Genomic DNA, 27,241 nt, shown 5'->3' with positions numbered 1-27,241 from the left:
CTGGAGGGGAGAAAATTACTTGCAATACATTTTTATGGTTGTGCCTCAGTCGATGAACATTTTTTAGCCTTGCATGAAATAACCATTGTACTGATCTGTGGGTATGGACTTCAGAGGATGAGATTTTAGTTTGTACAGTTTGAAGTTTTTAGAATTTCTCTCTGGAAGTATTTGGTTATCTCTTGGGCTGTGACAGCTGTACATAGAAAGAGTTACTGTTGTTTGTGTGTCGCAGCCATTTGCTATTTAAAAATCTTGTGGAATGAAATTGATAGAGCTTAGCATCTATGTAAGGTAAAAGCAGTTTGGAAAGTTTTATTGAATTAAAGATTTTAATGATTCTATAAAAGGTAATTTTTTTCTTCTTCAGAGCCATACTTTGCTTTTTCAGGTGAAATCTAGCTATTTGAGGTGAATGAACTGAGGGGAAGTTGAAGTTATGGGATTGATCCCAGAACTTCAACAGTACTAGATGTGAAATCTGACATTTCTGTACTTCTGCCATGCAAAAAATTAATCTTAATTCTTCTTACAAGTTTTATATTTGCAATTTTTAGTTCTTCATGCAGCTTTTATTCTTTAAGAAAGCCATGAAGTTTTACTTTGACTACAAGCAAAGGAAACAAACATGCTGTTGAATTTTACTGAGTCTGTACAAGACAGAATTTGGTTTTCAAATATTTTTTCTAAAAACATTTGCTCTATACCTAAGAGGAGATGCACAGCTTCCTGTACCTTGTATTTTTACAGGAAACAAAGCCAGAGCAAGGTATGAGTGGGAGTGGACTTCCAGGAGAAGACTCTTCACAGATGAGCATGGCAAACAGGTACTCCCAACATTACCTGTACCTGAAATGACCAGGAGTTACCATTTAAAAATGAAAGCAGGCTACCTCTCATATTTGAACAAAGAAATACTGAAGAGAAATATGTTTAATTTGTTATTCATTGCACCAGATAAGTGCAGTTAGGAAGGTCTTACCCACGGCAGCATTGCAGACCTTGTGAGTGCACTCTGGTGTTTCTGTGGTTTGGCTGGCAGCTCTGTGACACAGATTCTAGCCCCTCGAAAACAAACAATTGGGGAGCAGTTCTCCACAGCTGTTTGTATCTCTATAGAGTTTTCAAGGGAACATCATAGATGACCCCATGCTGTTGTCAGATCCCACTTGCTAAAATTTCTGATATAATTATGACCTGACAACTTAACTTCTTCCTGCATAGTTGAGGAAGTTCAGGGGCCTAAGATTTTCTGGAGTTTTTTTCACAGGCAGTAGTCATGTTTTTCTATTATTTCTTTCAAGAACTGCAGAAGTCTCTTCCTTCTTGTGCTTCAGACTAATCATACTGTATGGCAAGAATCTCTCCTTTAAGGAGGGTTCCATAAAATGAACTTAAACTTGCTCTGGAGGCTTTGGAGGGATGAGTTGGCCAGGGACAGCTTTTCCTACCTCGCCCCTTTCCTGTACATACAGATCTTACTGTAAAGACGGCCCATCTCTGTGCTCTCTGCACTTAGAGCTGAAAAGGGCCGGATGCAAATATGCTTTATGCTCATTCAGTTAAATTCAAGGACACCAAAAAAGCATTAGCTGCCATTCTTTCTGGAGGTCAACAGTTGCAGTCCAGGTGAATATGCTGGAAGGAGGATTCCTTGTTCTGTAGGAGACTAGCTGTTATCTCAGTTGCCTGTGAGGTTGTGAGAGCAACAGAATAGATCAGAAAGGCTGATTTTCCTCTTAAGGATGACATTTAGGTGTTTTTCTGACATAGTTTAAAGTTAAGCTTTAAAGTGAGATTAAGGTTTCAAGCAGACTAGATTCTGTAATAGGTATTCTTTGTTTAAATTTTAACTGACGTTAGGAATCTGTCATTAAGAATTTTTTGCTTGCAACCAAAATGCGACAAGTGAGATGTAGAGTAAGCTTTTGAGATCTGATGTTACAAAGGATAAGGCAGGCTTTTAAGTGTTGCTAGTCATGACATGCAGTACCTTGATATTGGGTCAAGACTTCCTAACATCAAACAACATCCAGGTGTGATTGACTTTAGAGGCCAAATGCTGATTGTTTTAAGGATGAGATTTGTAGGATCTGAAAGGATATTTTACCTTCAATCTAAGGTGATGGATTTGTTTACTGCAGGAAAACTTTCTCTCTGAAGAAAACTATCCTTAACAAATCTCTGAAAAAGATGGTTGTAGCAGGAAAAAAAAAAAAAAAGAATTACACTTGAAACAAAGAAGTTCACTCAACAGTATACTTGTAGCAACTTCTCTTCACGCTGATGTGTATTTAAACAGAATTGTGTAAAGGAGGTCAGGTTTTGTGACTTTTCATCATCATATCCTGAATTGGGTAATCCTGCAAATCCTGGAAAAGAATAATCCCCTTATCTAAACTTGCTCCTTGAAAGAGAACGAGTTACTTTCTATAATAAAATGTTAATCACCTGGATTTTTCTTAGTAATTGCTAAATTCTTTGGGGAAGGAGAGAAGGTGGGGAAGAGAAAGCCAGCATAACAAATGCCTCTTCTTCTAAGAACTGAGGAACTTTTGTTGTTACAGTATGTAATGGGTATTATTTTTTTACCACTATGAGATTGTTGAGTCAATACAGCACATTAATTTGCATCTGTTAAATTTATGTAATGAAAACTAGCTAATAGACAAGTGAATGGCTAGAATGATCCAAGTATGAGTAATGGGCAATATATGTGAATGAAAATTTGGCACTTCATTGATATATTTAAAGCCATGATGTGAATGACCTGTGAGACAGTGCTTGGGAGCAGAGAATCAATGACTTATTTGGTGACTCACTGTTAATGCATTTTTAATGGATACTAAGATGCATTTACTGACATGATAGCATCATTTTCTCTGTGTGCAATGTACCAGAATAAAAGATGAATCTTCTTCAAGTGATGAAGACCCTAGAGTTGCCAAACAAAACCTTGGGGCATTACAAACCAACTCAAGTCATCTCTCATTATTGTCTGGAATCAGTTACAAAAAAACACTTCGACTCACTTCTGACCAGCTTGTGAGTTAATTTTACATCTTTGTTCTGAAATGTCATTTCTAATACAACATGAGCAATACTGTTATTCAGGCTTGCAAAGCTTAATTAGCTCTTATGTCTTGCATTTAATTCTTTCTCTTGTTATATTTTTCAAAACCCCCCAACTTTCCCTTCTCTCTTCAGTATTAAGCTTGAATGTTGTACCTTACAGGAAGTGCTGAGGTTCAGATATTGGGAGAAATGGGATCCCATTTAGAAAAATATCAAAATTAAATTGCAGCGTATGTATTTGTCACCTGAATAAGCATACTGGAACCACATCCTTTTTGTATTGTGTATGTGTATATTAACCCACAGGCCTCTTTTCTCTTTTCTTTTTTCTTTTTTCCTTCTCTCCTTTCCCCTCATTCATAGTCAGACAGTCACATTTTACAGAAATACTGTTAGTACCTTCTGAAAGAGCTGCTTGTGAATTTACTGTGAGGCCAGGCTATTAATTTATTTGGAGCCAATTCTCTTCCTCTGTGACAGAGGCGTTTTGACTAATGGTGACAAAGCTGTTACAGTTTTGTGTTCTGCACATTCCAATTGCATCCGGAAAAATGGGCTACTTTAGAGAAATACTTTTTGTCGTCTTATCTACAGCAAATTAATTTTCTGAAGGAAACCCACACAAGGCGTACAGCATTAAACAGGCCATCACTCACTGCCTGAATAGTTTGTAAGAAATGTAGAATTTTTCCCAAGGGACAGATAGGATGTGTTGGTAATTTTCAATAGCAAAGAGAGAGCAAGGGTTACAGAAATATATTGATACTTATCAGATACAGAAACCTTGCAGAAATTAGCTGAAGTTAAAACTACTTTTAGATGGGTTCTTGATGAAACAGTGGGTAAGACTCATCAGTTACCCATCAGTGGTTCTTCATTCTCACCTTATTTTCACCCTATCTCACTGAACAATTGCAGTGAAATATAACTAAGAAGAAGAGACACTTAAACTCCTGCAGGTTTTGTGAAAATGAATGGTTGAGACCACAAATAGAATCTAATCAGTAGTCTCTTGCCCACTGGGTCGTTAAGTGACACAGGAGGCAGTGGAAGGGAAGGGCAGGGAAGTGAGAGAGTTAAGGAAATTTGGTGGAGACTGAAGTGTAATAGATGATATAGTATGAGAGGTGGGTTATTATAGGAAAGAGATGTAATACCATTGAACACAAATCCCCATATAAATGCTCTTAATTTTAATTCATGGAACTCATTGTTACCTACATTTCTCTCTGCATATGTATCTGTTTCTCAGAATGGAAAACCCCCATAGATAGTCCCTATTCCATAATTCGTTAGTTTATGTGAACTTCGGGGGGTTATTTTTTCTTTCTTTTTTCATAATATCTCTGACTGTGAAAGAGATTTTTTTTTTTCTTTTTATTTACTTGTTTTGTCCCGCTCTATAAATCAATGCCCAATGTACACCACACAGGGTAAACCTCTGCTATCATTATTTAGACAATAGCTCTGCTGAGAGCAATAAGATTCAGTGTGACCAAGGCAATGATCATGTGTGGCTTTGTGTTTGCACTGTGTTAGCTTCACATGCTCAGTTTGCTGGTTATCTTGCTGATAATGTTTTGCAGAAAAGCTTAAAGCTCAAGAATGGCCCCAATGATGTGACCTTTAGTGTTACAACACAGTATCAAGGCACTTGCCGCTGTGAAGGCACCATTTACCTGTGGAATTGGGATGATAAAGTTATTATTTCTGACATTGATGGAACAATCACACGGTGAGTTCATGCACAGGGAGAGGCTTTATCTGCAAGGACAAGTCCTTTGGACTAAAGGAAAAAGTGATAGGGAATTTTGAGTCACAGAATCATCATATTCTAGTGTTTGGAGGGGGTGGAGTGGGGTTCATTTGGCTTTCAAACAATGCAAGAATCATTAGCTGAATTGTTAATTTAATAAAGACACATGACATATGTGCCCATTATTTGTCATCTGTTGGTGTTTCATGATAATATTTACAGTAGTATTGGAGGACCTTCTGCAAAATCATAACTTTTTTTCTGCATCACACTTATGAAGTATACTGGGTACATCAAAAAGAAGAAACATGTGAATTCTGTTTTAAAAAGCGTTACTGGGGCATTGCAGTGAGAGGCATTATTACTTAGAAGACCAGACGCCAAAATCAATGTCAGAATTAGAATGTGATGGAATGTTTCACATTACTACTTTGGGTAAACACCACAATTTTGGAGTGATCAAAAAGATTCATTCACTTGCTGATTTTTAGTTAGCTATTTATTTAACATTGGGGGAAACAATTGTGAGTGGAACAGAGAAACACTTAATAAAAATATAAGCATTGTCTTTTGACCTTTTAAAATGAAATGCTTAGATTTTGTTTTTGTTTTTTTTTTTTTTTAAATCAAATTTTGCTCTATTTAATTAGAAAAAAAGAACAAGGGAAAACAATTTCCAAGAGCGATCTGGGGTGAATTGAAATACCTGATTTAAACTGAAACTCTTTTTCATTGCGATTTATCCATTGTAGGGCAAACTTTTTTTTGCCAACATCAATGAATATCTCCCCCACCACTTTTGTTTTCTTAAGATTCAGTAAAGTGAATGGAAACTATTCTTCTCTCTCCTTTTGAGCTGACCAGAGAGTTACTGAATCAGTTTACCCTACAATACTATTGCAAGTCCATCCTAAGCCATTGCTCAGTGCTTTCCTCTCTAAGGTGCAAGATATTCAGGGTGTGGATTTCTTGCTGTGTATCTGTACAGTGCTTAGTTAAGTGAGGTGCTTATTTGTTGCGATTTCTAAATGTTACTATAGTATAAATAATTCTCTCTCATGTAAAGCGGGAAGTACGTTGAAAACAGTATAACTATTTCACAATACTTTATATGTGACCAACTGCCAGCTTTGGGTGGAGAAGTTAGTTTGAAGTAAGCTAGAATGTGACTTATCTCGTGTTTGCAATTTTCCATAAACTTCCCTTATGGGTAGATTTAGTTTATTTAGGAAACATTTAATGTAAACCTCAAAAGTATGCTTAGTACTGGCTGGCCTGCTACACAGGTCTGATTCATAGCCTATATGCTGTAACTTCCATGTTACCTTATGGGTCATGACCTTATCCATGAAGAAAAGTCCTAGGGCACAAGAGTAATTAAAACAACGTGGCCAAGGATGGGTAGGTTGTTTTTTTATTTCAAAAGAAGGGGGAATAAAATCATCCTCTTCTGATCACAATCAGTACCTTACAGAAAACTTTATTTTCCTTTCCCATTAGCCAAATAAGTTAGTGGGGTTTGTATTAGCCTCAACTGTTCTTATGAGTATTGTGATTTGTTTTTTTCCAGTTCAATTATATTGTTTTTTCCTTATTCAGGTCAGATACTTTAGGTCATATTTTGCCGACTCTTGGCAAAGACTGGACACACCAAGGGATTGCAAAGTTGTACCATAAAGTGAGCCAGTGAGTATTCAGTAAATCTGTTCATGCATCTGTGGCTTGTGTTTATTCATTTACACATAAAAATCTAAAATTTTTCTAGGCTTCTCTTAACCTATAAGGGTGACAATTTCATTGATATCTTGTCACTTCAGTGATGCTTACACAGTGTAAGCATCTGCTCTATGATATCCAGAGCAAAAACCTGCCTTGTGGTAACAAAAGTGAAGGCACTCTATCAGTAAGTAGTGTCTACTTTTCCAACCATCCCAAACAGATATCTCCAGTTAGTTCAAAAACTTCAGTAATTTGAATGAGTTGTGTAGTTGCAGCCAGTGGAACTCTACTGCAAACTGGTAGTTGCAGCAGCATTTATTCATAAGATGATAATACACCTTCCCTTCCCTCGGAGATTGTGAAATACCTAAGGACTATTTAGCCAAGGGTGGTCACTGTAGATTCCTGCAAACTTGACTTGCCTGGAGTCACTTAGGGATGGAATCTAAGACACATGGGATGAATCCATTTGGGGGAGTTCCCTCTTTCCAGTGAGTAGAAAGGGAGTTTAGTGGGCAGTTTAGACTTGAGCTGTCTAAACATTAGGCTAGTCAAGCAAGATAAATCTCACCTCTAAAGCACAGCACAGTCTTATCTTGAGTAGAAATGGACCCATTTTGGATACTCACTGCTAATGATATTGTTTTATTTGTTGTGTAAATAATGATGAGATTCAAAGACGTTGATGATGATCTTTACTACTGATGATTATATATTTTATTATCTCTATATAAATATTTGTTGTTATTCCATTGGTAAATTGTGAAATTAAGAAGGATCAGTCTTAAAATATTTTTGGGACATTGGTTAGTTTTGAGAGTTGGTGGTAAGTAAACATTGCTTCAAGTGTAATTTAAAGGCACTGAAAGTCAGTAAGACTTGTGAAGAGCCTGAGGAGCAGGCTTTTACCTGGCAACACCAGTGTGAGCTGCTATGTTATAGCTCAGTAGTTGACCTGCACTGGTGGCTGTTGGTCCACAGTAATAAATAACTTCTGTGCCACTGTGGGTGGAAGGACCTGGATTCATCATGTTTACTTGTGGCTTGTATGCTCTGTGTAATCCATGGAGAAAGATGGGCATTTTCAAAAAATAGCACAGTATACCTGAGATCTAATGATGTTTTGAAAAAACTATTTTTTCCATTAGTTGTTGAAGAAATACTGGGCAACAGTAGATCAGCTGTGCTTTAGGTCAGTTAATGTCATTAACAGGGAGAATATCCTGGTATGTTCTAGAACAAGATATTAAAAAAAAAAAAAAAAAAAAAAAAAAAAAAGGTGATATTTCCTCTGATGAATATGAACAGGAGAAAACCAGTCAGGCTGTACCAACTCACATGTGCGGTGTGTGGGAGTAGTTCTAGATGAGCAAGGCTAGTGCAAAAGTACAGGTGTACTGTGGTTTCCCTGAATACATTTTGCAACATAGTCAAGCCACTGTGTACATCGGCAGATCAAAGACAGACTGTGGTGACTTTTGTGATTAGCAACTGAGAGGAAAAAAGGAAATGAGGAGAAAAATTAATTGGTGTCACAATGGGATCAGATGAAGTACCTGATTTTAACTTTTAGAAGGAGGATTACTGATAGCTGTTTGTTCAGGTTGGTATTTCTGCTTTATACAGAAAAGAAAATTGGTCATCTTTTATTACATTAATTTCAGCTGTTACAATAAAATGTTTGAAGAGCCTCTGGTACACATCACAACTGTCCTCTTAGTTAATCTGATTTGTTCTGTGTACTAGGGTTACGCTAGAGTTTGTTTATTGCTTTTTGTTTTACACTATGATAAATTATAAATTATGGATGATGCAATCTAAATTATGCCAGAGACACTTGTCTGTGCTTTTATTCTTTATAGGCATATGTGGTCACAGAAAAGACAGGACAGCCTGATAATTCACATGCTGAGAAGTATTTAGTTCTGTGTATAACCTCTGTATTACTTTTGGTGAAAATGTTAATTAATTTTTTTTTAAATTGCATTGTTATTTCTGTGCCTGCCAGCACTGTCAATTGTTAGGGCTTTGTTGTTCATAAAGATAGGGGAAAAAAATAGATTTGAGTCATGTTGTTTTTCTAATTACCCGAGTTAATTATGTAGTGGCTAGATACTACAGCTGAACACCATATAAGTGTTCAATAGTTAGATTTAATGATCATGTATGCACTGAATACAGTAGTTCTTTATTTTATGAACAATAATTTCTTTATAGGACTTGCAAAGTAAATTGCTGTTAAGTTGAACTAACATCATTGGACTTTATCATGAACAGAACTAACGGTAACCTGTGACCTCTCTGTAATGTTTATTTCAATGTCAAGTCAAAGATTACTTCTCATACTGTGTTTTGAAGTTCAAATTTGCTCCAACTTGAAGAAATATATTACTGCTGCACATAGACTAGTCCTTTTTTTCAGAGGCCCAAGAGGCAGGGCTACAACACTGTTAATACAGCGAAGACTAATACACCACTGTCTGCTTTATGCCAAGTGCTCTCCTCTTAGCAGATACCATTTCAATTAATTCTAAGGAGTATGGTTCCTTAGAAACTATGGATAGAAAACCATAAGAAGTCATAAGTCATGAGAAGACCAGAGATAAATGAACCCTCTTTAGGTATAAATCACTAACTGCAGTGGAGCTAGACTGATTTTACTTATCCAAGTTTCTGGCATAAATGTTTTTATTCCTTTTAAATAAGTCTAGGTTAAACATAAGTCTGTTTTAACAGTCATAATTTGATTCATGCAAAAATAAACCACAAAATTATTAATGTCAAAATACCTTCTTTATTTTTACAGTAATTTCTTCTTTTATTTCCCTTCACAGAAATGGATATAAATTTTTGTATTGCTCAGCACGTGCTATTGGAATGGCAGACATGACCAGAGGATACTTGCACTGGGTCAATGAACGAGGAACTGTGCTGCCTCAAGGGCCAGTGTTGTTGAGTCCAAGCAGCTTATTCTCAGCTTTTCACAGGTAATGCAATTTCACTTTTAAGCAGAAACAAACTCAGAAGCTGGTGGAGGTTGAATTACCAGCTTTTTTTATGTGAGTGCTTGACTTCACTCATAATGTTTTTTCTTGCATATCAGTGCAAAATTTAATTAAGAAGAAATTTCGTTAGACAAAAATTCAGTGGATAGTCATGTTGCTTAGTTTATCTCTTAGACATACCTCAATATACATCCATGTTCACTGTTAACCAATATGTATGGCCTGTTGGCTTCATGCGTTTAACATGTCGTGTTAATATTTAGCTATGGGAAAAACATTCATATATTAATAACAGTCACTCTTGTAAGGTTGTCATAAATATTTTTTGTGGAAGAATATTACTTGGTGGGTTTTGAAGAAATCAATGTGAAAGTGAAATTAACTTTTTGTACTCCTGACTGCAGTGTGGTATTCTGTGTGGACAATGTTTTTCTCTCTAGGTGGTGAACTGTAATAAGTGAATAATAATAGTACAGATTTTGAATCGTACCTTCTTCCTAATTCAGTGAAGCATGTCAAGTAATTACTGTAAATATTCTAAGCTGTTAAAAGCTGCTGTGACAGGATATATTTCATTAGAATTTTTAATGGGAAGTTGTTCAAATGTTCTCCTGATTGATTGACATGCTACAGGCTGTCTTACCAGTCGTGTTCTAAATATAAGAGACCGTGGAGGTATTACAGATCACTACTTAGACTGATTAAATAATAAATGCAGTGAAAGAGTAGTTACTGTTATCTTATGCTCCTCATATATAGAAATATATTTAATACTCTTTTGGTATTTTTAGACTAAAAAATGTCCATCTTTCAGTGTACACTATTGTAACTGCTGTGATGTGTAGGCAATAAATTAATTCATTGTTATCTTTAGATGTAATTATTGTGACTTTGAGGGCTCTGAGATCAGGTGCATGTGAGACTCAGGAAAGATGGTTTTATTCCTCTTTTGCACATTCTCAAACTTTGGTTTATACATGGTGCTGCTGTTCCAAAGGGCTGTATTACTCCTATGAAGCTTCTGTACTATTCACATCTTCCTTGACATATGTGTTGGTGCTAGGATGTGAGATTCTGAGCTTCTTAAGGGCTTTTGTGTCATGCTGGCATCTTCCTATGTTATGGGAACTCCAGACTCTGCCACCTGTTCAGTCTCCTTGCCAAGAGAAGCTGTTGTGAAAGGGCTTTTGCCCAGAGATGAGAACTCCTCTGTTCATTAATGAATTCTGTGTACTGTAAGGATCAACTGAGGAGAAATAGAAGATTCCTTTATTCCTTAACTTCTGGTAATTAGCAGTGGTGGAGGACCCTGACTGTAGAAGTATTTTAACAGGCTGAGGTGCTTCTAGCACACATGGTAATTGCACTTCTTTTTTTTTTTTTTTTTTTTTTAAAAAAGATGAAAATTTATGAAGATATCTTGGAAAAAGATGGGGACTCTGTAGGAGTATCTAGCTAGGTGAAAAATGTTGAATAAGGAAAATAAAATCATTTCTGCTGTATTTCATGTGTACTTATTCAGCCTCCCTTTTTTATCATTTCAGAGAGGTGATAGAAAAGAAGCCAGAAAAATTTAAAGTTCAGTGTTTGACAGACATCAAAAACTTGTTTTATCCTAACACAGAACCCTTTTATGCTGCTTTTGGAAACAGACCTGCTGTAAGTAATAGCTGAATTTATTTCTATTGCAGAGAACAGAAAGGTTGCTGTTATTTCTTAGGTCTGTTGCATTAGAACCTAAAAGCTTTAAATGGGAGTTAAGAATATTTTATTAGGCCCTGTACAAAGGAAGATATAAAGGTTCTTCCTTAAAGACCTCACAATGTAGGATACAAAGAGAGATAAATGTGCAGCAAAGTAACTATGTTATATCTGCATAAGTTAGCCTAACTGTAAATACTGGTTAAAATCCTAACTATGTAAAAAATCCTTAAGCTTGTATGAAAACACCGATCTCATTTTACTTCACACTGATAGTGTCAGTGAAATACCTCTGGACAGACAGAAAGTCTTTCAAATTAATATTGGTGGGTCTTTGACTCAAACTCTAAGTACATTCAGAAGAACTTGGATGTCCCACTGAAATCAAAAGGTTACACTTTGTATGGAAAGTGGTATGTTGTTCGACATCGAGAGGGGAAGATATGTGTCTGTCACCCATTTGAAGGCTATATAATTGGGCTCTAGGCTTTTCTTACACCTGTCCTAGCCCAAAGAATACTTTTATGCATCCAGAAGAGGAAACAGTCTCAGGGGCCAGGACACAGGCAGGGACACTGGCATGTGATTATCCTGTCTTTTAAATTGTTAGCATGATCCAAGAGACTGTTTTGACACAGGCAGCTAGCAGTTTTCCAGGCAATTCCTGGATATGATTGATCTGTTAGTATGGGGAATGGACTCTTCCCAACGCGTGTTTGATATATCTATGCTGAGGGGGTGGGGGGTTGGCTTCTGTTGTGGGCTGGTTTTGGGTTGGGTTTTTTTGTTTGGGGTTTTGGGGGTTTTTTGATGGGAGGGGTATAGAGAGTTTAATAAAACTGACACAATGTCAAGAGACTTCCATCTCTGAGAATGGGCAATCAAACTGTTTAATTTACTGGTATAGGTATCATTATAGGTGCCTAAGGAAAAACAGAAGCTTAGTTTCACTTAAGATCTCTGAAAGCAGAAGGGAATATATAAAAAACCTTCTTCTTTAGATGTTTACAGTTTCACTGGGCACATAAGTTTAGATGCGAACTAAACTAGGCAGATGAGCCCCTTATTTGTGCCCAGGAGCTCCACAGAGTGTTTGGTACTTCCTCCAGTTTTGTATTGGCAGGTAATATTTCCTTATGGCTAAGGACTGTTGGCATGCACCCTGGGTTATATCCACCCTGTTTTGGAAGCAAAGCCCACTTAACTGTATACCTGTATCCTGTCCATGCCATTTGGTCTTGAGAGAATGGCCCTTGACATTTCATATTTCCTAGTATGATTAGCAAGAGAAGACTTCAGTTGGTTACCCGTGTCTCTAGTTGGTGGAGAAAATGGGACATGTCTGGAGAGTAATTCAGGTGCTAGGTGACTGTCTTCACTGAGTCCAGGAGAGCTAAAGGCTTCCAAGGACTGTGAACTCCAGCCCTGGCTGCTCAGCCCTGTAAGAGTTGAGATATGTTCACTATAGCAGAAATGTTGATAGCTTGGGGAAATTATCAGTATAAATGTGGACACAGGCCACTACCAGTTCGAATATGGACATTCAGAGACTGGGCACTTTAGATGCCTAAATGTTGGACAGATGTGCCTGGTAAGATATTTTGGCACTGAAACCATGAATGTTGTTGCTACATTTGAGAGGATTCAGCATGCCTTTATGGTGGGGCTTTGTTTTCACATCTCTGGTATTTTTTTTTTTTTTTTTTTTTTTAGAGTTGCTGACATTCATTAGCAGTAACTTTTTCAGTTTCACTTTTTTAGCAAAACTACATTTTTAGAAGCATTATGTCAGAGAGGATGGGAGTTCCTCACTGTCCAGCTGCTACATTAAGTTGTTATATCATACAGCTTAATTTCCATTATCAAGGTACATTTAGACATATGGTTCTGATAAAACTTTTTAAACACTTCTGTGGTTTTGTGTTATGGATGATGTCTACCTCTGGTTCCGTTTTTTTGAACCTCAGGGAAATAAAATAATTATTTTCATGGGTACTTCAATGAAACTTCAAGTAAAGCAGCAACAATGTTTCTAAAGGAATTACTGGTAACTCCTCTGATCACTGCTGGAGTGCAGTCTTCAGGTATGAGATGTGCCACTGGCTTTGGGATGATCGGGATCATCTCTTTCTCAAATTTCTGTGCTGCTTGTTTTGGCGCTTTTTTTTTTTTTTTTTTTTTTTTTTTTTTTTTTTTTTTTTTTTTTTTTTTTTTTTTTTTTTATTTCAGTACTCATGGATGTCACAGGTGTGGACTGCCAGGATGCTGAATTCTTTAAGTCACTGCTGTTCACTCTTGTTCAGTTACTTAAGTTTTTTGGGACAGTCTTTACAATATAGAGATCAAAATAACCTTTATATCTTTATTAACATGCCAATCTTTCGCCACCCCAGCTTTTAAAATAATATCCAATGATTTATATTAGTAAAATGGAAGCTTTTTTTTTTTTTCTCTGATCTTTTGAGAGTTATTTTCATCTTTCCTTTTGTCAAGTTTCTTTTTAGAAGGGATCAAAACTTATTTGCTGCTTTCCTTAACAATTTGATTTTCTTAGAAGATATTCTTAATTCCTGCTTCTAATTGTATTTCCCAGAGTTGGATCTGCATTACCTACTGGGGCTCCCTGCTGCTATTTTGACATATATTCTTTTCTTTCCCTTCTTCCCCCCTTGCTCTGACATGGAGTCAATATATGAGTATGTCACAAATCCAAACTCAGGAGCTAAGAGATGTTTCCAGGGGTTTTAATGTAGACACAGTTGTTATGACTTCCTTTTGTGACCTTGTCCTTACAAACTAATCACTATTTTACATGTCAGTTATGTTTTAACCTATGTACACTGCTGCAGGATACTCAGTACAATGGACTCAGGAAATGAAATATTCTCTGAAAGAAGAATGAAAGTGCAAATTTTACACCAAATATCATTAGTATTTTTATTGAATGTTATTTTTGTGTCAAGGGACATTATTAAAAAAATGAACATGATTTTGATCAGTAGTTTAAACTGAAGTGGCAAACTCCTTGCCTAGCTGCAAATTGTCTGTTTCATGAGCATTTTGTTAGACTGACTTCGTTTGTGGCATATTGGAGAATTTCAGATATACAATAACTAGGTAAATTTAGTACCGATACTGTGCAATTATGTTCTTCTGTGTAATATATTCCAGCAATAATAAACATTATTGTGCAAAGGCAGAATCATGATTTTTCTTTTCTTTTTTTTTTCTTTTTTTCTTCTCTTCTGTTTAGGATGTTTATTCATACAAACAGGTGGGGGTTTCTTTAAACAGGATATTTACAGTTAACCCCAAAGGAGAACTTATACAAGAGCATGCAAAGACAAACATCTCATCGTAAGTAATCTCTTACCCTAACACATTCTAAACTAATTTGCTGTTCTAATTTATGACTCAAGTTGCCCAAAGATACATTTGATTTTACTAATGAAAGATTTCTTAGAATATTTCAAGCAAACATAAAAAATTTAGAATAAAATATACTTTCCATTTTCCTTCAGTTAAACTGATAAAAAAAACCTAACAAAAAGAAATGGTTCAGTATTTAGTTTAATATATTCCATCTTCTTTAATCATATAAAGGAATTATCAGTGTATGTTTTAGTCTGCATAAAAATGAGACTATCTAGTTTCCTGAAGCCATCTGCGCTTTCATGGCCTCTTCAAAAACTTCCTTTTCCTGGAGCTCCTGTCTAGAAGAGCCAGCAAACAAAACCTGAAGACAGGGCTGAAGGATTCCAGCAAGATGCTTAGGCACTGTAGCACCTAGCACTGAATGGAGATGGCCTTTAGTAATGTTCAGAGTGTCCTTAATTGAAGTGGGAGCCATATGTGTATAAAATACAAGTAATCAATTGAGCAGGGAGCTGCTTGAGCCAAGCTGGACAAAAATGGAGAAACAGAATATGGGGATTGAATATTTTATCAGGTGATCTAGGTGGAAAATGGCATCTGTTTCTTATTAGGTAAATATTGCTTAGAAGGAATGGATTTCTTATCCAAACTGTGAATCTTCTTTGGAAGCTAGGCACCAAAGTTGGGTTCAGTTTTATTCATTTGAGGAGGATGACTTGTCCATGCAAGAGAAGCCATGCCTTAGTGGTTGGGGACTTAAAAAAATCCAAAGTAAGAAGATCTGAAATGGCTCAGCATTCTTTTTACTTGTTTATTTTCCAGCTATGTCAGACTTTGTGAAGTGGTAGATCACATTTTCCCTTTGCTGAGAAGAAGCCATTCTTCAGATTTCCCTTGTTCGGATACCTACAGTCAGTTCACCTACTGGAGAGAACCGCTACCACCTTTTGAAACTCAGGATGTACAGCCAGCTTCATCTTAACTGCATCTCCAAACTGTTGGCCTCAGCTCAAAGAATGAGTTAGCTTTGTATTGAAAGGGCACCTGTTGGCTTTTGCTGCTGACAGTTCCACTGGAGTAGGTGACATCGTGAGCATTGTATTCTTTTGCTGTGAGCAAATTTAGAAATGCTTTTTCATAGTCACATTTCCAGATGATAAGGAGTCTTACTAGGAATAGGAGTTACATTTCTAGTTCCTCACCCAGCTCCTCAAATTGTGCCGTACAGTTTCATTATTTAAGATCAAATAAAAGTGATATTGGTGTTGCAGTTAAACATGCCATAAGGTTATAAAGTGGTTCTGTATCTTTTCTGCATCACTGAAGTCATCTTTTATCTCATCGGAACACCTTGTAAGTAAGGGAGTTGAAGATGCTCACCATTCCTGACATCATCTGGTGACACGGACAGGGATTGCAATCCATATGTCAGAATTCCTTTCTCTGAAGGAGCAAATGATTCTTCTTCTTTCCCATTGCTTGACCAACAACTGTTTAAGAGTTAATTACTGGTCTAGCTGTTGTAAGCCGGTGTAGATATCTAAGCCAGTTGAGCTGTGTTTATTTATTCCAGCCTGTTGGTTTGACACGGTAACACTTCTCAGAGGAAATAAATGATGTGTAATCTAAATAGAAAGCAAATGAAATAAGATGTCCAGATACTGGCAGTCTTTCTCAATTTGAGAAGTACCATGTTTCAAGAATAGCTATTTGGATTAAGGTAAGTGTGCAAGTGGAAGATACAGGCTACAGTGCATAGTTCCCATCTCAGTGAAGTCAGTGATTTTCAGTAACGACATCTTACCCACAGAATGTGCTGAGTTTCAAGATTGTTATTGAGCCGGGAACACTAAGGATTTTGTCAAAATGGAATAGTTTTATTTGAAACATAATTTTGGCTAAAATGTGAACTTTGATGCTGGTGAATGATGCATCTCAGGTTTTTACTGTATGGATTTTTTTCTTCGGTTTTGTATCATAAAGTATGGATACTTTTAGTGCAATTTACTCTCCTCCAAGATAATGAAATCTCCTCTTTCATCTTTTTTTTTCTTTTATTTGTCCAGACACAAGCTGTAGATACTGTTTTTGCTACCTGCTTTTGACAGCCTTAAGACTTGACTGTGCGTACTAAAAGCAATACTGCAGATCAGTTGATAATGTATTCCAAATGGTCTGCCTTTACACAATGTGGTACTTAAAATGTAGACATCAAGTGACCATATGCCAAATGATTCTCAAATGTGCTTGTAGCTAAGAAAGAACTTTTTTTTTTTCCTTTTTAAAATATATTAAAAGTCTAATTGTTCTCTGAAACGCTGAAAATGGCATCATGGGATTCCATGTATATTGTATTTCAGGATGGCTAAAACAGTGATTCACAAGCTGTGGTCTCTGCCAGCTTGTGACCTGCGAGGCTGTGGTACATGTTTTGCAGCTGCTTTGTAGTGTTTTCAGTTACGAGTTTAATAATAGGAAGGCAGAGTGGTCCAGGAGAAATTTCAAGATGTGACTGTGGTCAGTTAGCACCTAAAAGCTTGGGAACAGCTGCTCTGTCACATTTGTCCTGTTTCAACAGATTCTGTTTTGCATGTTAAGAGTGATAGGTAGGATGGTGATTCTATAGTAGGCGTTTTCTAACTTTTAGTGCTGCAGACTTTATCTGGGATGTCAGGGGGCCAATTTATGATTTCTCTGTGCCTTCAGTAGTAACGAATACAAGTGCAATCCTTTTATACAGCTGCAGTGTGCAGTGGTGAGCCCTCCCTAGGTCTTCCTTTTCACATGAACATTGCTGATTTGGGTAAGAGGCATGTCCACTTAAGAGATACCAGGATTAGACAAATACGAAGAAGAAGAAATGTATGTTTAACAACCCAGACTGATTATGCTCTCATGAAAGTTTAAAGAAAATGCAAATATTTTTTTACTTAAAGATGGAAGAAATGTGATAGGGATTTTCTGAAAGACAATCAGTGTGGATTGCAGGTTGCCAAACTGAGATGGCTGCATTTCTAAATATAGCCACACTTTCCTTTAAGTATCTAATAATACTTGTAATTAATGATTGAATAAATGGATTAATATACTAACTGCATCCTATTTTAATTCAGTTTTGGTAAAAGCCTATTTCAATCCATTTATTATGCAAAGTAAAAGTAAAACTAAACCAATGCTTCTCTTCAGAAGAGGCTGTCAGTTTTGTGGCCTTTATCCTTAACAGTAAAGATCTGTTTTCCTAAGGTACCACACACAGTAGCTTACACCAGAAAAGATGGTCCCTGAAAGTTCTCCACAATTAAAGCCTGTGATGTATTTATTTATAATTTAATAAATAACTAATTCAGGGTGGTTTGTTGCCATTAGTACTTCAAATCAAATGACAGTGTGAATGAGTGGTCATTATAGTTCTGTCAGATTTGTAGGTGTAGTGCAGCACTGGTACAGAATGTAACCCTGAGATGCTGTGGAATTTCCATCCTGGAGTTTTTCAAGGTTTGTTAAACAGAGCTATGGCTGACTTGATCTAATGTTGGCAATCATCAGTTTCAAGCATGAAGTTGGACTGGATGACCTCCAGGGGTCCCTTCTCACCAACATTTCTGTGATTCTGTGAAGTTAAACGCCTTACTTCTGACATGCTGTATACCCCTTTGTATCTGAAAGTTGAAATATAGCTGAACAGTGAAGTGAATGTGTGTTTCCTTAACTAATGTTTATCGAATTTTCTCACAGAAAAGACACTTGTGAAAATCAAAGTTTTGACCTGCTAGAAACATTACCATACTTTTTCAGACTGTAAGACATTTTGATTGGGTAGCTAAGCAACTTTATGCATAATATTTAAACTGCTTTGTTAAGTCATGTAGAAGAAAAAGAGATGGTTTAACAAATTCCTACTCTTTCTGTGAAAGAAAAAAGTATTCACCTTTGCTTGCAGTGTAATCCTGGTTTCTGTTACAGAAAGAATATTTGGCTAACATAAATATGCAGACATTAAATCACAGTATATTCTATTTATACAATACACAAACTAGAATATACAGCAGTGAGGAGTGACTAATGTTTATTTTCTTGAAGCTGATGACCATACTGCTCCAGCTGTGTCATGTGAGGGAAAGTATACCATACTTTTTGCATTAGTTATGTTGAAGATAAAACGTTACTGCTGTAATTTGGGGAGGGAGGAGAGACAGGTTATTGGGTATTTTTTATTTGTAGATATGGATTATTATTTTAAAGCCTATTTATATACAGTATTTACAGTGTATATGTATGTGCTACTGCAATGATGAAAATTTTAACACCTCATTTTGATCTGTTGAATGCGACAAGGATAGAAATATATATTGTAATAAAGGCAAATATAAATTTTTTTCTGACTTTTGTATCTTCCTATATGCTTTGATAAAAGCAGAGTGCTTTTGCAGAACTGCTGAAACTGTAAAGCGTGGCTTTTGTAGCTTCAGTCTCAATTGTGTGTCTCTTACTGGGACTATCTGGTGTAACTTCCAGCATTTGCAACACTTTTGATGATCACCTGCAGCCTTTGACCCAGAGCCTTTTCAAATGGAAAGAATTTATTGAGACAGGGCCAGAATCTAGGTTCTGGCTGTTTTGGGGTGTGGGAACAGCACCAAGGAGCCAAGACCAACCAGAAGGGAACTGGAGCAAATTGGACCTGTCAAGAATCCTACCCTACTGAATTTTTTTGAATCTTCCTTTTCTCTAATGCCTGGTGTGACCTAAGGAAAAACTAGCCATATGTTTTGAATGGGAGTCTTGTCATTCATGGCTATGAGACCAGATAGCCTTTTATTTTTCCTTCTCTTCTTTGACATTGGCCATTCTGCTGGTGAGAAGCAAACACCCTTTCCTCCTGTCTGTGTGAACAGAGCGCTGCCTTTTGCTCCCTCAGCCAGGTTTGCTGAGCAAACTAACTGCAGTGTAGTGATACTGCTGGGCTTGTGTTAGTTGGTATGAAAACAAAGATGTTTGAGGTTGATAAGGCTCTGCAGCAACTCAAGTTCTGTGTTAAAAATACAAAAGCAGCCGTATTTGGACAGCCTGCAGTCACTGATTCTTCAGTCTTCTCTATTTTCTGTATGTCTCTGGCTTGTACAAACATTTACACTGGAGCTCTGGAGACAGGCTTTGAAATGAAGGTGCCTTTTTAATTAAAAGTCAAAGAAATGGTGCTTTTGCATCAGCAAGCTGAACTTTCTAAGGACATATTCATTGCTCCTGGAATATCCCGTTAACACTGGAGGTAGAAATGTCTGAGGGAGCAAGCCTCCTGCAGAGCAAAGAGCAGGAAGTTGTTGGGGTTTTCTTGATGGCATGGGGAAGGTAGAGAATATTCCCAGAATGCAACATCATTTTTTTTCCTCAGAAATAAATTGTCTTAGTTCAATATGCATTGCAGATGCCATCATGTACCTCAGGATAGTTCATTGCAAGAAGCAGAAGACGGTTGGTGCTAAAAGCCAGTGCCTAAAAATATAATTAATAGCAGTTTCAACACTTCTGTGAATGCATAAAAGATGAAACCTGGATGTTGTTCTTGGTGTGGGTTTTCTTTTTGGTTGATTTTCTTTTTTCTTTTCATAAAAGCCCAGCAAACTAGGGTGGTGAAGGAAGTACAGTGCCACAACCTCAGGTAGTCCTAACTCTTTTGCTTGCAGTAAAATCCAGCCCTTCCTTTTATTCTGTAGTGTGTTGGAGATAGGCAAGGAAAGGGCTGTTTGTAAATGAGAGATGAGAAACTGGCTTTAAAGAAAACCCAGCAGTGGTGCAGAGGAGTTGCAGCAGCTGGATGCTTTGGGGAAGAGATCCTCCTCAAGACCCTTCCAGCCACTGGGATGTGAGGGAGAAAGATAAAGGCAAAATGAGAACTTAATTTTCTTCTAGGAGGAACTAGAGAAAGGGAATGAAAAGAGTGGCCAAAAAGCAGCTTCTTGTTTCAACCCTAGTACTGAACCTAAGCAGTACCAGGTCAGGTGCTGAGTTTTGCCTTTTGCCTCTTAAGCAGTCTTGCCTGAAATCCTGCATGTCTGCATTGCACAGAAGAGGTGAGAAGGCCATTTTGGCTTCACTTGCCAAACAGGAGAGAATAGCATTGACCAAAAGGAAATCTGTGCTTAAGTGTCCAAGGGGTACTTGCTAACAGCAAAACAAAGTTGCAATTCAAGCTAAAATTTAAGCTTAGGTAAGCACTAGAGCTTATTATTTTCATGAACCTGGGAAACAAAACTTTCACCTGCAGTTTATATACCCCTCTAGTTCCATGCATGCATCCTTTTAATAAGGATTGCTTCAGAAAATAAATACATAATTTATCAGCCTATTTAAGCATGTGCTTAAGTCACTGCTCCCTGCACTGAAATTTATGCATATTCTTAAGCACTTTACTGGATTAAGCCAACTAATGCCAAGAAAACTCTGTACTGGGGAGATACAGTTTCTGAGCTGAAGAATTGATCTGGCTTTTCTAATGGTTACCCTTGGACCAGTTTTTAGCCTCCAGCACTGTCAGGTGTTCTGCCTGCTGCCAGCAATCTATTTATTGATACAGGAAATCCATTTTGCCGTGCCTTGCTTTTAATGAGTTTTGCAAGCAAGTGGCCCCTTCCTGTGACTCATTCTGTGTTTTCTGAGCAGGAGATTGTGGTTTTAAGTTTCACGTTGGAAAGTAACCGCTGTGTCTGCTTTCCTTGTCTGCTGGAATCTCAACAAGAGGAATACATTTTGGAACAAAGAAATGTAAATGGAGTAGAACAGTTCACGTTTCTTTGCAAAATTGTATAAACATCCTTATTTTCAGGACAGTTAGGAATACTAGTACAAAGTGAAAATAGGTCATGTTTTAAACCAACAGCTTTATCTTAGAACATTGCTGTTAACACAGCCAAAAGAGACATTTTCCTTGATATCTCAGTATGTGTTGGCCCTTTGAATTATAGCCAATAAATATCCAAAAATTAAACAGTGGAGGCCTTTCACTGATCTTACTGACACAGGAGCAGCTCCATTAGCATCTGGATGGCTGCTCAGATACGCACAGCTACAACTGCAATCTAAAGTGTGAATAGCAAGTGCCACAGATTTCCATCCAATTCCAGATCCCACTCATCCCTTTAGGGTACTGGAGACAAAGGAGTAGGAAATGTGAATGTATTTGTTTCTGACTTTTGCCAAAAATATGGTGGTAGAAGGAGAGAATGCTCTGCAAGCTTGGACGGTTAGCACTGAAAACTTAGATTTACATTAAAAGCAGCCATAAATACATCAAAACCGATGCTTGGGACAGTTTCCATTCCCTATTGCTAGATACAACTATTTATATTTCAGGCTCAGTGGCTATGTCTGTGCAGATAAATTGCTGCCCAGTAAAGGGCAGGGACTGTTCTTTGGTCCCCTTGCCAACTGGCAGGCTTTGGTAAGTGTCCAGCTGCCTGCCTGCCAAGTTGGGGTAATTGCAGGCTTCTGCTGACCCTCAGAATGTGTCCAGTCATGGCTTGGAGGAGCACTGCCTGGCCTGGCTGAGGTCAGGCTGGGGACCACACTACTGGATAGGCAATTGCATGCCTGAGCCTGGACTTGTGCCCTGTCAGTTTGCTGACGTGTCCACACTGTACCTGGAAAGAGCCGGGTCTGTCTTGGGTCTGGGCTGTAGCTCCTTTCCCCAGGTGCATCCCAGCTGGCCACTTAATGAGATATTGGGACCTCTCATTCCAGAGGCTTTGGGATGAGCTGTGGTCTTCCTATGGGCTTGAGGAGGTGCTTCAGTTCTTCATTAGTTCAGTTCGATCTCAAGAGGAGGCACTATCTGGTCCTGAACTGCTTTCATCTCTGTCTAGTGCAAGCCTGTGGAATACTAAAGCATGTTAGTGAGGCTGAGATCATCCCTGCAGTTCTGCAAAAAGGCCAGAAAAAACCCCTAAAAGCTCTGCTAACACAGGCTTCTTAGAGACAAAAGTGTGGATGGGGATGTACAAAAAACCATACTTGAGAGCAAATAAACATGCTGGGAAAACAGAAATTCAACAGATCATGTTAAAAATATGACCTTTCAGTTACCTATCTCAGCTGTCAAGTTTAGGCTGGCAGAGACAATTGGAAGGAAAAACTGGCTCAGAAACTGAAGCAGCTGTATTGGGAAAGTACCGAGAGGAAAGAAAGAGGGAGACCCAGTATTATCAATGCACTAGGGGTCCACGTATCATGTAAAAATGCAATGTATACAGTCCCTGTATTCTGGACTTAATTTCTGATCCATGTACTGTGTGAATGGAAATAACATGAGAAATGTCTTTATTTCTCAAAGTATGATTGGGTGGAGTGTTTTGTTTTTTGTTTTTTTTTTTTTTTTTCAGAGTTGTTAATTTGGTTTGTGTCAGTTACAGATTGTATTGAGATACAGTGACTTAGGGAGCAGTTCATCCTTTCACAGCCATGTTGCTTTCTAATACACTCTCTGCACGACCAGAGAACCCGCACAGTAATACACCTCCCTGCAAGGCTCATTTCTTCTCTTGCTCTGGACTGCTTCTCCACACTTATCATTGGCATGGAATCACTTCCATTTTCTTTTGACCTCATAAATTCTTGTAAAACAAGGCTGTGGTTTCATGGGTGACTGATCTGATCTACCAGTTGGTTACTGTCTAAAGGAAAAAGTCACTCTCCTTGCCTCCTCCTTTGCTTCTCCTGATTCTTCATCCTACCCCCTCGCTGTACTCCCAGGATAGTTTTGTTCTGCATTAGTGAGTTAAATGGGTTCAGAGGGAAGCAGGACCTTACATTTTTGTCTATGTCCTGTGAAACTGCAACCTAAATTTTACTATGTCCATCTCCATCCTACACCTGACCTCTTTATTCTTATAATAATTTCCATATAATTGTGGGCAGGCATTATAAAGTGGCATGCCTGGTGATAATCAGTGAATATGAGAGCATGGACATAACCACATCCAGATGAGACCATGAGTGGTGACATACCACAAGTAAAGAAATTGCAGGATCAAAACCATCTGCCCTAAATGGAAGGACTGATTGGGATCAAAAACCTGGTCCCAAGTCAGGAACAGGTTCCAGCCCATGTCTGAACACAGACATCGTGTGTCAGCTGAGGTGAATCCTTCAATGTGCTTTGTGCCTCAGTTCTCTGTGCACAAGATGGGGATGATGGCAGTTCCTCTGTCCCAGGCATGCTCTGAGGACAAAGCATTAATGCCTAGGAGGTGCTGTGATACAGAACTGAGGGGTTATGCAAGAAAGATATTTGAACCACCACCAGTGGCTCAGCTTCTGAACCCCTGACAGTCAAGTTTTGTCCTTGCTGGCCCATGAGAGAGGGACGAATACGGTCTCCATTTAACATCAGGAAACAAAAGGTCTTGGTAGCCTCAGTAAATTCACCTTCAGTTTCCTGAGTCTATCATCAGGGTCCCAGGTGCTGTGTCAGCCAGGTTCTATGTCAGCCAAGTACCGTGTCTGTTCAGAACAAGGATTGAGAGGAAGCGGGGAGCACAGGGCAGAGCTCCTTGCTTTAATTTGTCAAGGAAAAAGCTTCTGGCCTTCAAACTCATGAAGTGTCACTGATTTGCTAATGTGGTGGCTTCTAGGAGGTTTCATCATGATCCCTGAAGTAAAAGACCCAGAGAGAACAACGTACCAGAAGAACCCAGAAAACTGGTATTACAAGTATAAGGCTATTTGGATTTGCTAGAAAAGGGCAGAGAGTTAGGGTGTGTAGAAACACCAAATTAACATTAGTCATTGTAACAGACAATAGTATATACCAGGGCATCCTGACTTTTGTGGGCCAAGTCCAAACAGCTAGGAGATCTGCTCTTGGGGTCACTGCATAATGTTTGTTTGTTTGCTGGTTATGTCCCAGCTAATTTTGCAATGTGTGTCTAAATCCTTCAACCACACATCCAATTTGTAATTTAAGCCTGCATAATTTTATCTCTGCTTGCTTACACCCACTGTCTCCTGGTTTACACAGGCCATTGCTGGTTTCTGTAAGAATTGCTGTGTTGATTGATATGCGAAACAGGAAAGTAGGATGTTTTAATGTGGAACGGTATTTAGAGAGATGCAGCATCTGTGTCTAAAGTGAGAGATAGTTACAGGGTTAGACAAGTAGGCCATCAATTACAGGAGACTGAGGTTAGGACCATCTGGCTGTTTGAAACAACACCAGGTGTTAGCAGAAGCAAATTTCCTGTGTTGCAACATAGGAGGAGCGCAGCAGGCAAGAAGCAGCCCTCCAGAGCGAATCTCAGCCATGAAGGAGGCCGCTTCTCATTTCCTTTTTTAGTTCTGTCTTGTGGGAAAAAAATCACTTGAAGAGCCTGACACACCTGTGTCTCCTGCTCGGTGCCTCCTGGGGCTGCTCGGCGGGAAGTTCTCAGCCGGGGGTGGAGATCCCCTCCTGCGAGGAGGGCTGAGCAGGACCTGTGCCCATGCAGCCGGCTTAGCCAGCTCTTGGCTTTCAGTCCCAGCTGCAGCCTGACTCTGGCTGATGGACCTGAGCACCAACATCCTGGTTCATGCACCTAGCATCCATGGTCCCCCATGGTCCTCTCAAGACCCTCCTTGCTGCCCGACCCACGGTACAAGCTGTCTCCAGCCGCATGCAGCCCTGCCTCAGTTTCCCTCCCCACCCCAAACTGTCTCTACCAGACAAGGGAGAGGCAGCCAAGGGTGGGCTGGTTGCTGGTGGAGAGGATCAAGAGTTTCAGAGGGTTGACCACCACCCCCTATCTGGTCAGTAGAGGAGCATGCATATAGCCATTTTCAGACATTCAGGGCTACTGGTCATATTTTTAAATAGTCACTGTCTTGGTATATGCAATTGCTGCATTACCCATACGTGTATTGTTAAATCCGTACAAGACTCTCATGCAGCTATGTTGCTTCAAATCTTCACGTGCATACTTAACAATACTTTATCATTATTATTTACATTAAAAAGGGGAATAAACCATAATGCTTAAATTCATCCAACCTAAAAGTTGTACTGATATAAATAAGTCAGGAAACAACCACATCTCCCACTAAAGTTGTTCTTACTGTAGCAAACTGCAAGTGTAGCTAAGGCTTGATGGAGGCTCTGGCAATAGGCAATTTCCAAGGTGGTTGTTCCTGGCAAGCCCCCCAGCTCAGCAATGTCCTTTCACAGCAAGCAGGCAAGAGGTTAAAAATTAGGTAAATGCAATCGCAGTAACTGGCTGCAGAACCTTAGATCAGTTTTTCCTAGTTTCTATTTCTATCAGGGAGAAACAGCCCTCACAGGTTTATTTTAAACTTTAATTATTAGACTTTAATTATCTGGTGACAGAGGGAAAAAGCCTTTGATTTGGTTATAAATACCGTATTTGCATGAATTCCTCAATAAAACACTTCGTTTAGGGAACACAGCAAAGGTTGCTAAGTGACAGCGATGCAGTTCTGTATCAGACCACTTCCAAACCCCTATCAGCAAGAAGAAGGTGAAATAGCTGGGGACACTGGTGTGTAGGCAGGGTGGGGCAGCTAAGGGGCTCCGGCTCACAAGCAAGCCTGTGCCTATGTATTTTTAGCAACCTATTAAATGCAGGCTGGTTTTCAGAAGCTCTGAGCACTTATCACATCCACTGAATAATGGCAACGATGAGGTGTCCAGGTCACTGCCACCCAGGTACTCCTGTGAAAGGGGATAATATGGTGTTAGCTCCAGCTGGATTTGAAAACATTGGCTATTATGCAAATCAGAAGGGCTCACACCATTCATTAAAATTCAGCAAGATGAGTGTTGACCCAGGGATAATGTTTCCACAATGTACTGGTGACAAACACAGAGGTAGAGTTTCGGCTAATGTGAATTTCTAAATACTGCCTTTGAAGAGAGAGCATTTGGTGGGGTATACTGCAGATAACAGCAATAACCCTTCCTGAAAATAATACTCTGATTGCAATTCTTAATCTAAAAAAAATGGAAAATTTCAGATGTCTGGTCAAATTAGCCACCTACTGATTTACCTGTGAAACCGATTGATATATGTTAGTAATAACCACATGCATCACCTTCCACAGTGGTGAGCAAACACTTCCTGAATTCAATAGGTATAAGCACATAAGTCAAATAAAACCATTGCCTATTTTCAGGAGTGGGATAATCATTTTTATGATCCTTTCTGGTAAAATACTTCGTTGTGACTATTTAATATTTTGTACTTAGGGATGAAAAAGTAATATTTCTTTTAATGACGGGCTATACAAGTATATTGTAGTCCTTAACTCTTTAAAATGCTTTTTAACATTTTTATGTGACAATTTGACAAGTGTGGGCTTTTTTTTTTTTTTTTTTTTTTTTTTATTAAAAAAAATCTTTTTTCAAAGCAAATGAAACTTCAGCTTCTAAAGCTAGGTAAAAATGAAACAGAGGGTTGGTTTAACTGTTAATATATAAAACTAACACATAGCCACAGTATTCTAGGATTGGGCTAGAAAGAATATATCCAGAAAATTGTATTGACTGCTGCATCTATCCAGGACATTTGCTTTGGTGTTCTGGATGGCCTATTATGTATTTCTCTTTTCTTTTGCATCGACCTCTCCC

The 27,241-nt window shown here is 38.3% G+C and overlaps 1 protein-coding gene across 3 annotated transcripts in view; it reads left to right on the top strand.

Moving 5' to 3' along the window:
- Positions 1 to 16,956, top strand: part of LPIN1 (lipin 1) — a 55,383-nt gene extending 38,427 nt beyond the window's left edge. For all 3 annotated transcript variants that reach the window (XM_026845450.1, XM_026845447.1, XM_026845448.1), the window contains 8 exons: positions 751 to 827; positions 2,901 to 3,045; positions 4,662 to 4,810; positions 6,431 to 6,517; positions 9,385 to 9,537; positions 11,100 to 11,214; positions 14,510 to 14,613; positions 15,454 to 16,956. In XM_026845450.1, coding sequence (XP_026701251.1) covers positions 751 to 827; positions 2,901 to 3,045; positions 4,662 to 4,810; positions 6,431 to 6,517; positions 9,385 to 9,537; positions 11,100 to 11,214; positions 14,510 to 14,613; positions 15,454 to 15,613 — 990 coding nt within the window. In that variant the 3' untranslated portion in view covers positions 15,614 to 16,956. The remainder of the gene's footprint in view (positions 1 to 750; positions 828 to 2,900; positions 3,046 to 4,661; positions 4,811 to 6,430; positions 6,518 to 9,384; positions 9,538 to 11,099; positions 11,215 to 14,509; positions 14,614 to 15,453) is intronic.
- Positions 16,957 to 27,241: the final 10,285 nt, after the last annotated feature.

This window comes from Athene cunicularia, assembly GCF_003259725.1.
Source record: "Athene cunicularia isolate RWA chromosome 3 unlocalized genomic scaffold, athCun1 chr3_part1, whole genome shotgun sequence".
NCBI classification, from domain to species: domain Eukaryota; kingdom Metazoa; phylum Chordata; class Aves; order Strigiformes; family Strigidae; genus Athene; species Athene cunicularia.
Note: the sequence above shows the minus strand (reverse complement) of the source record. Positions and strands in the feature narration are given on the sequence as shown.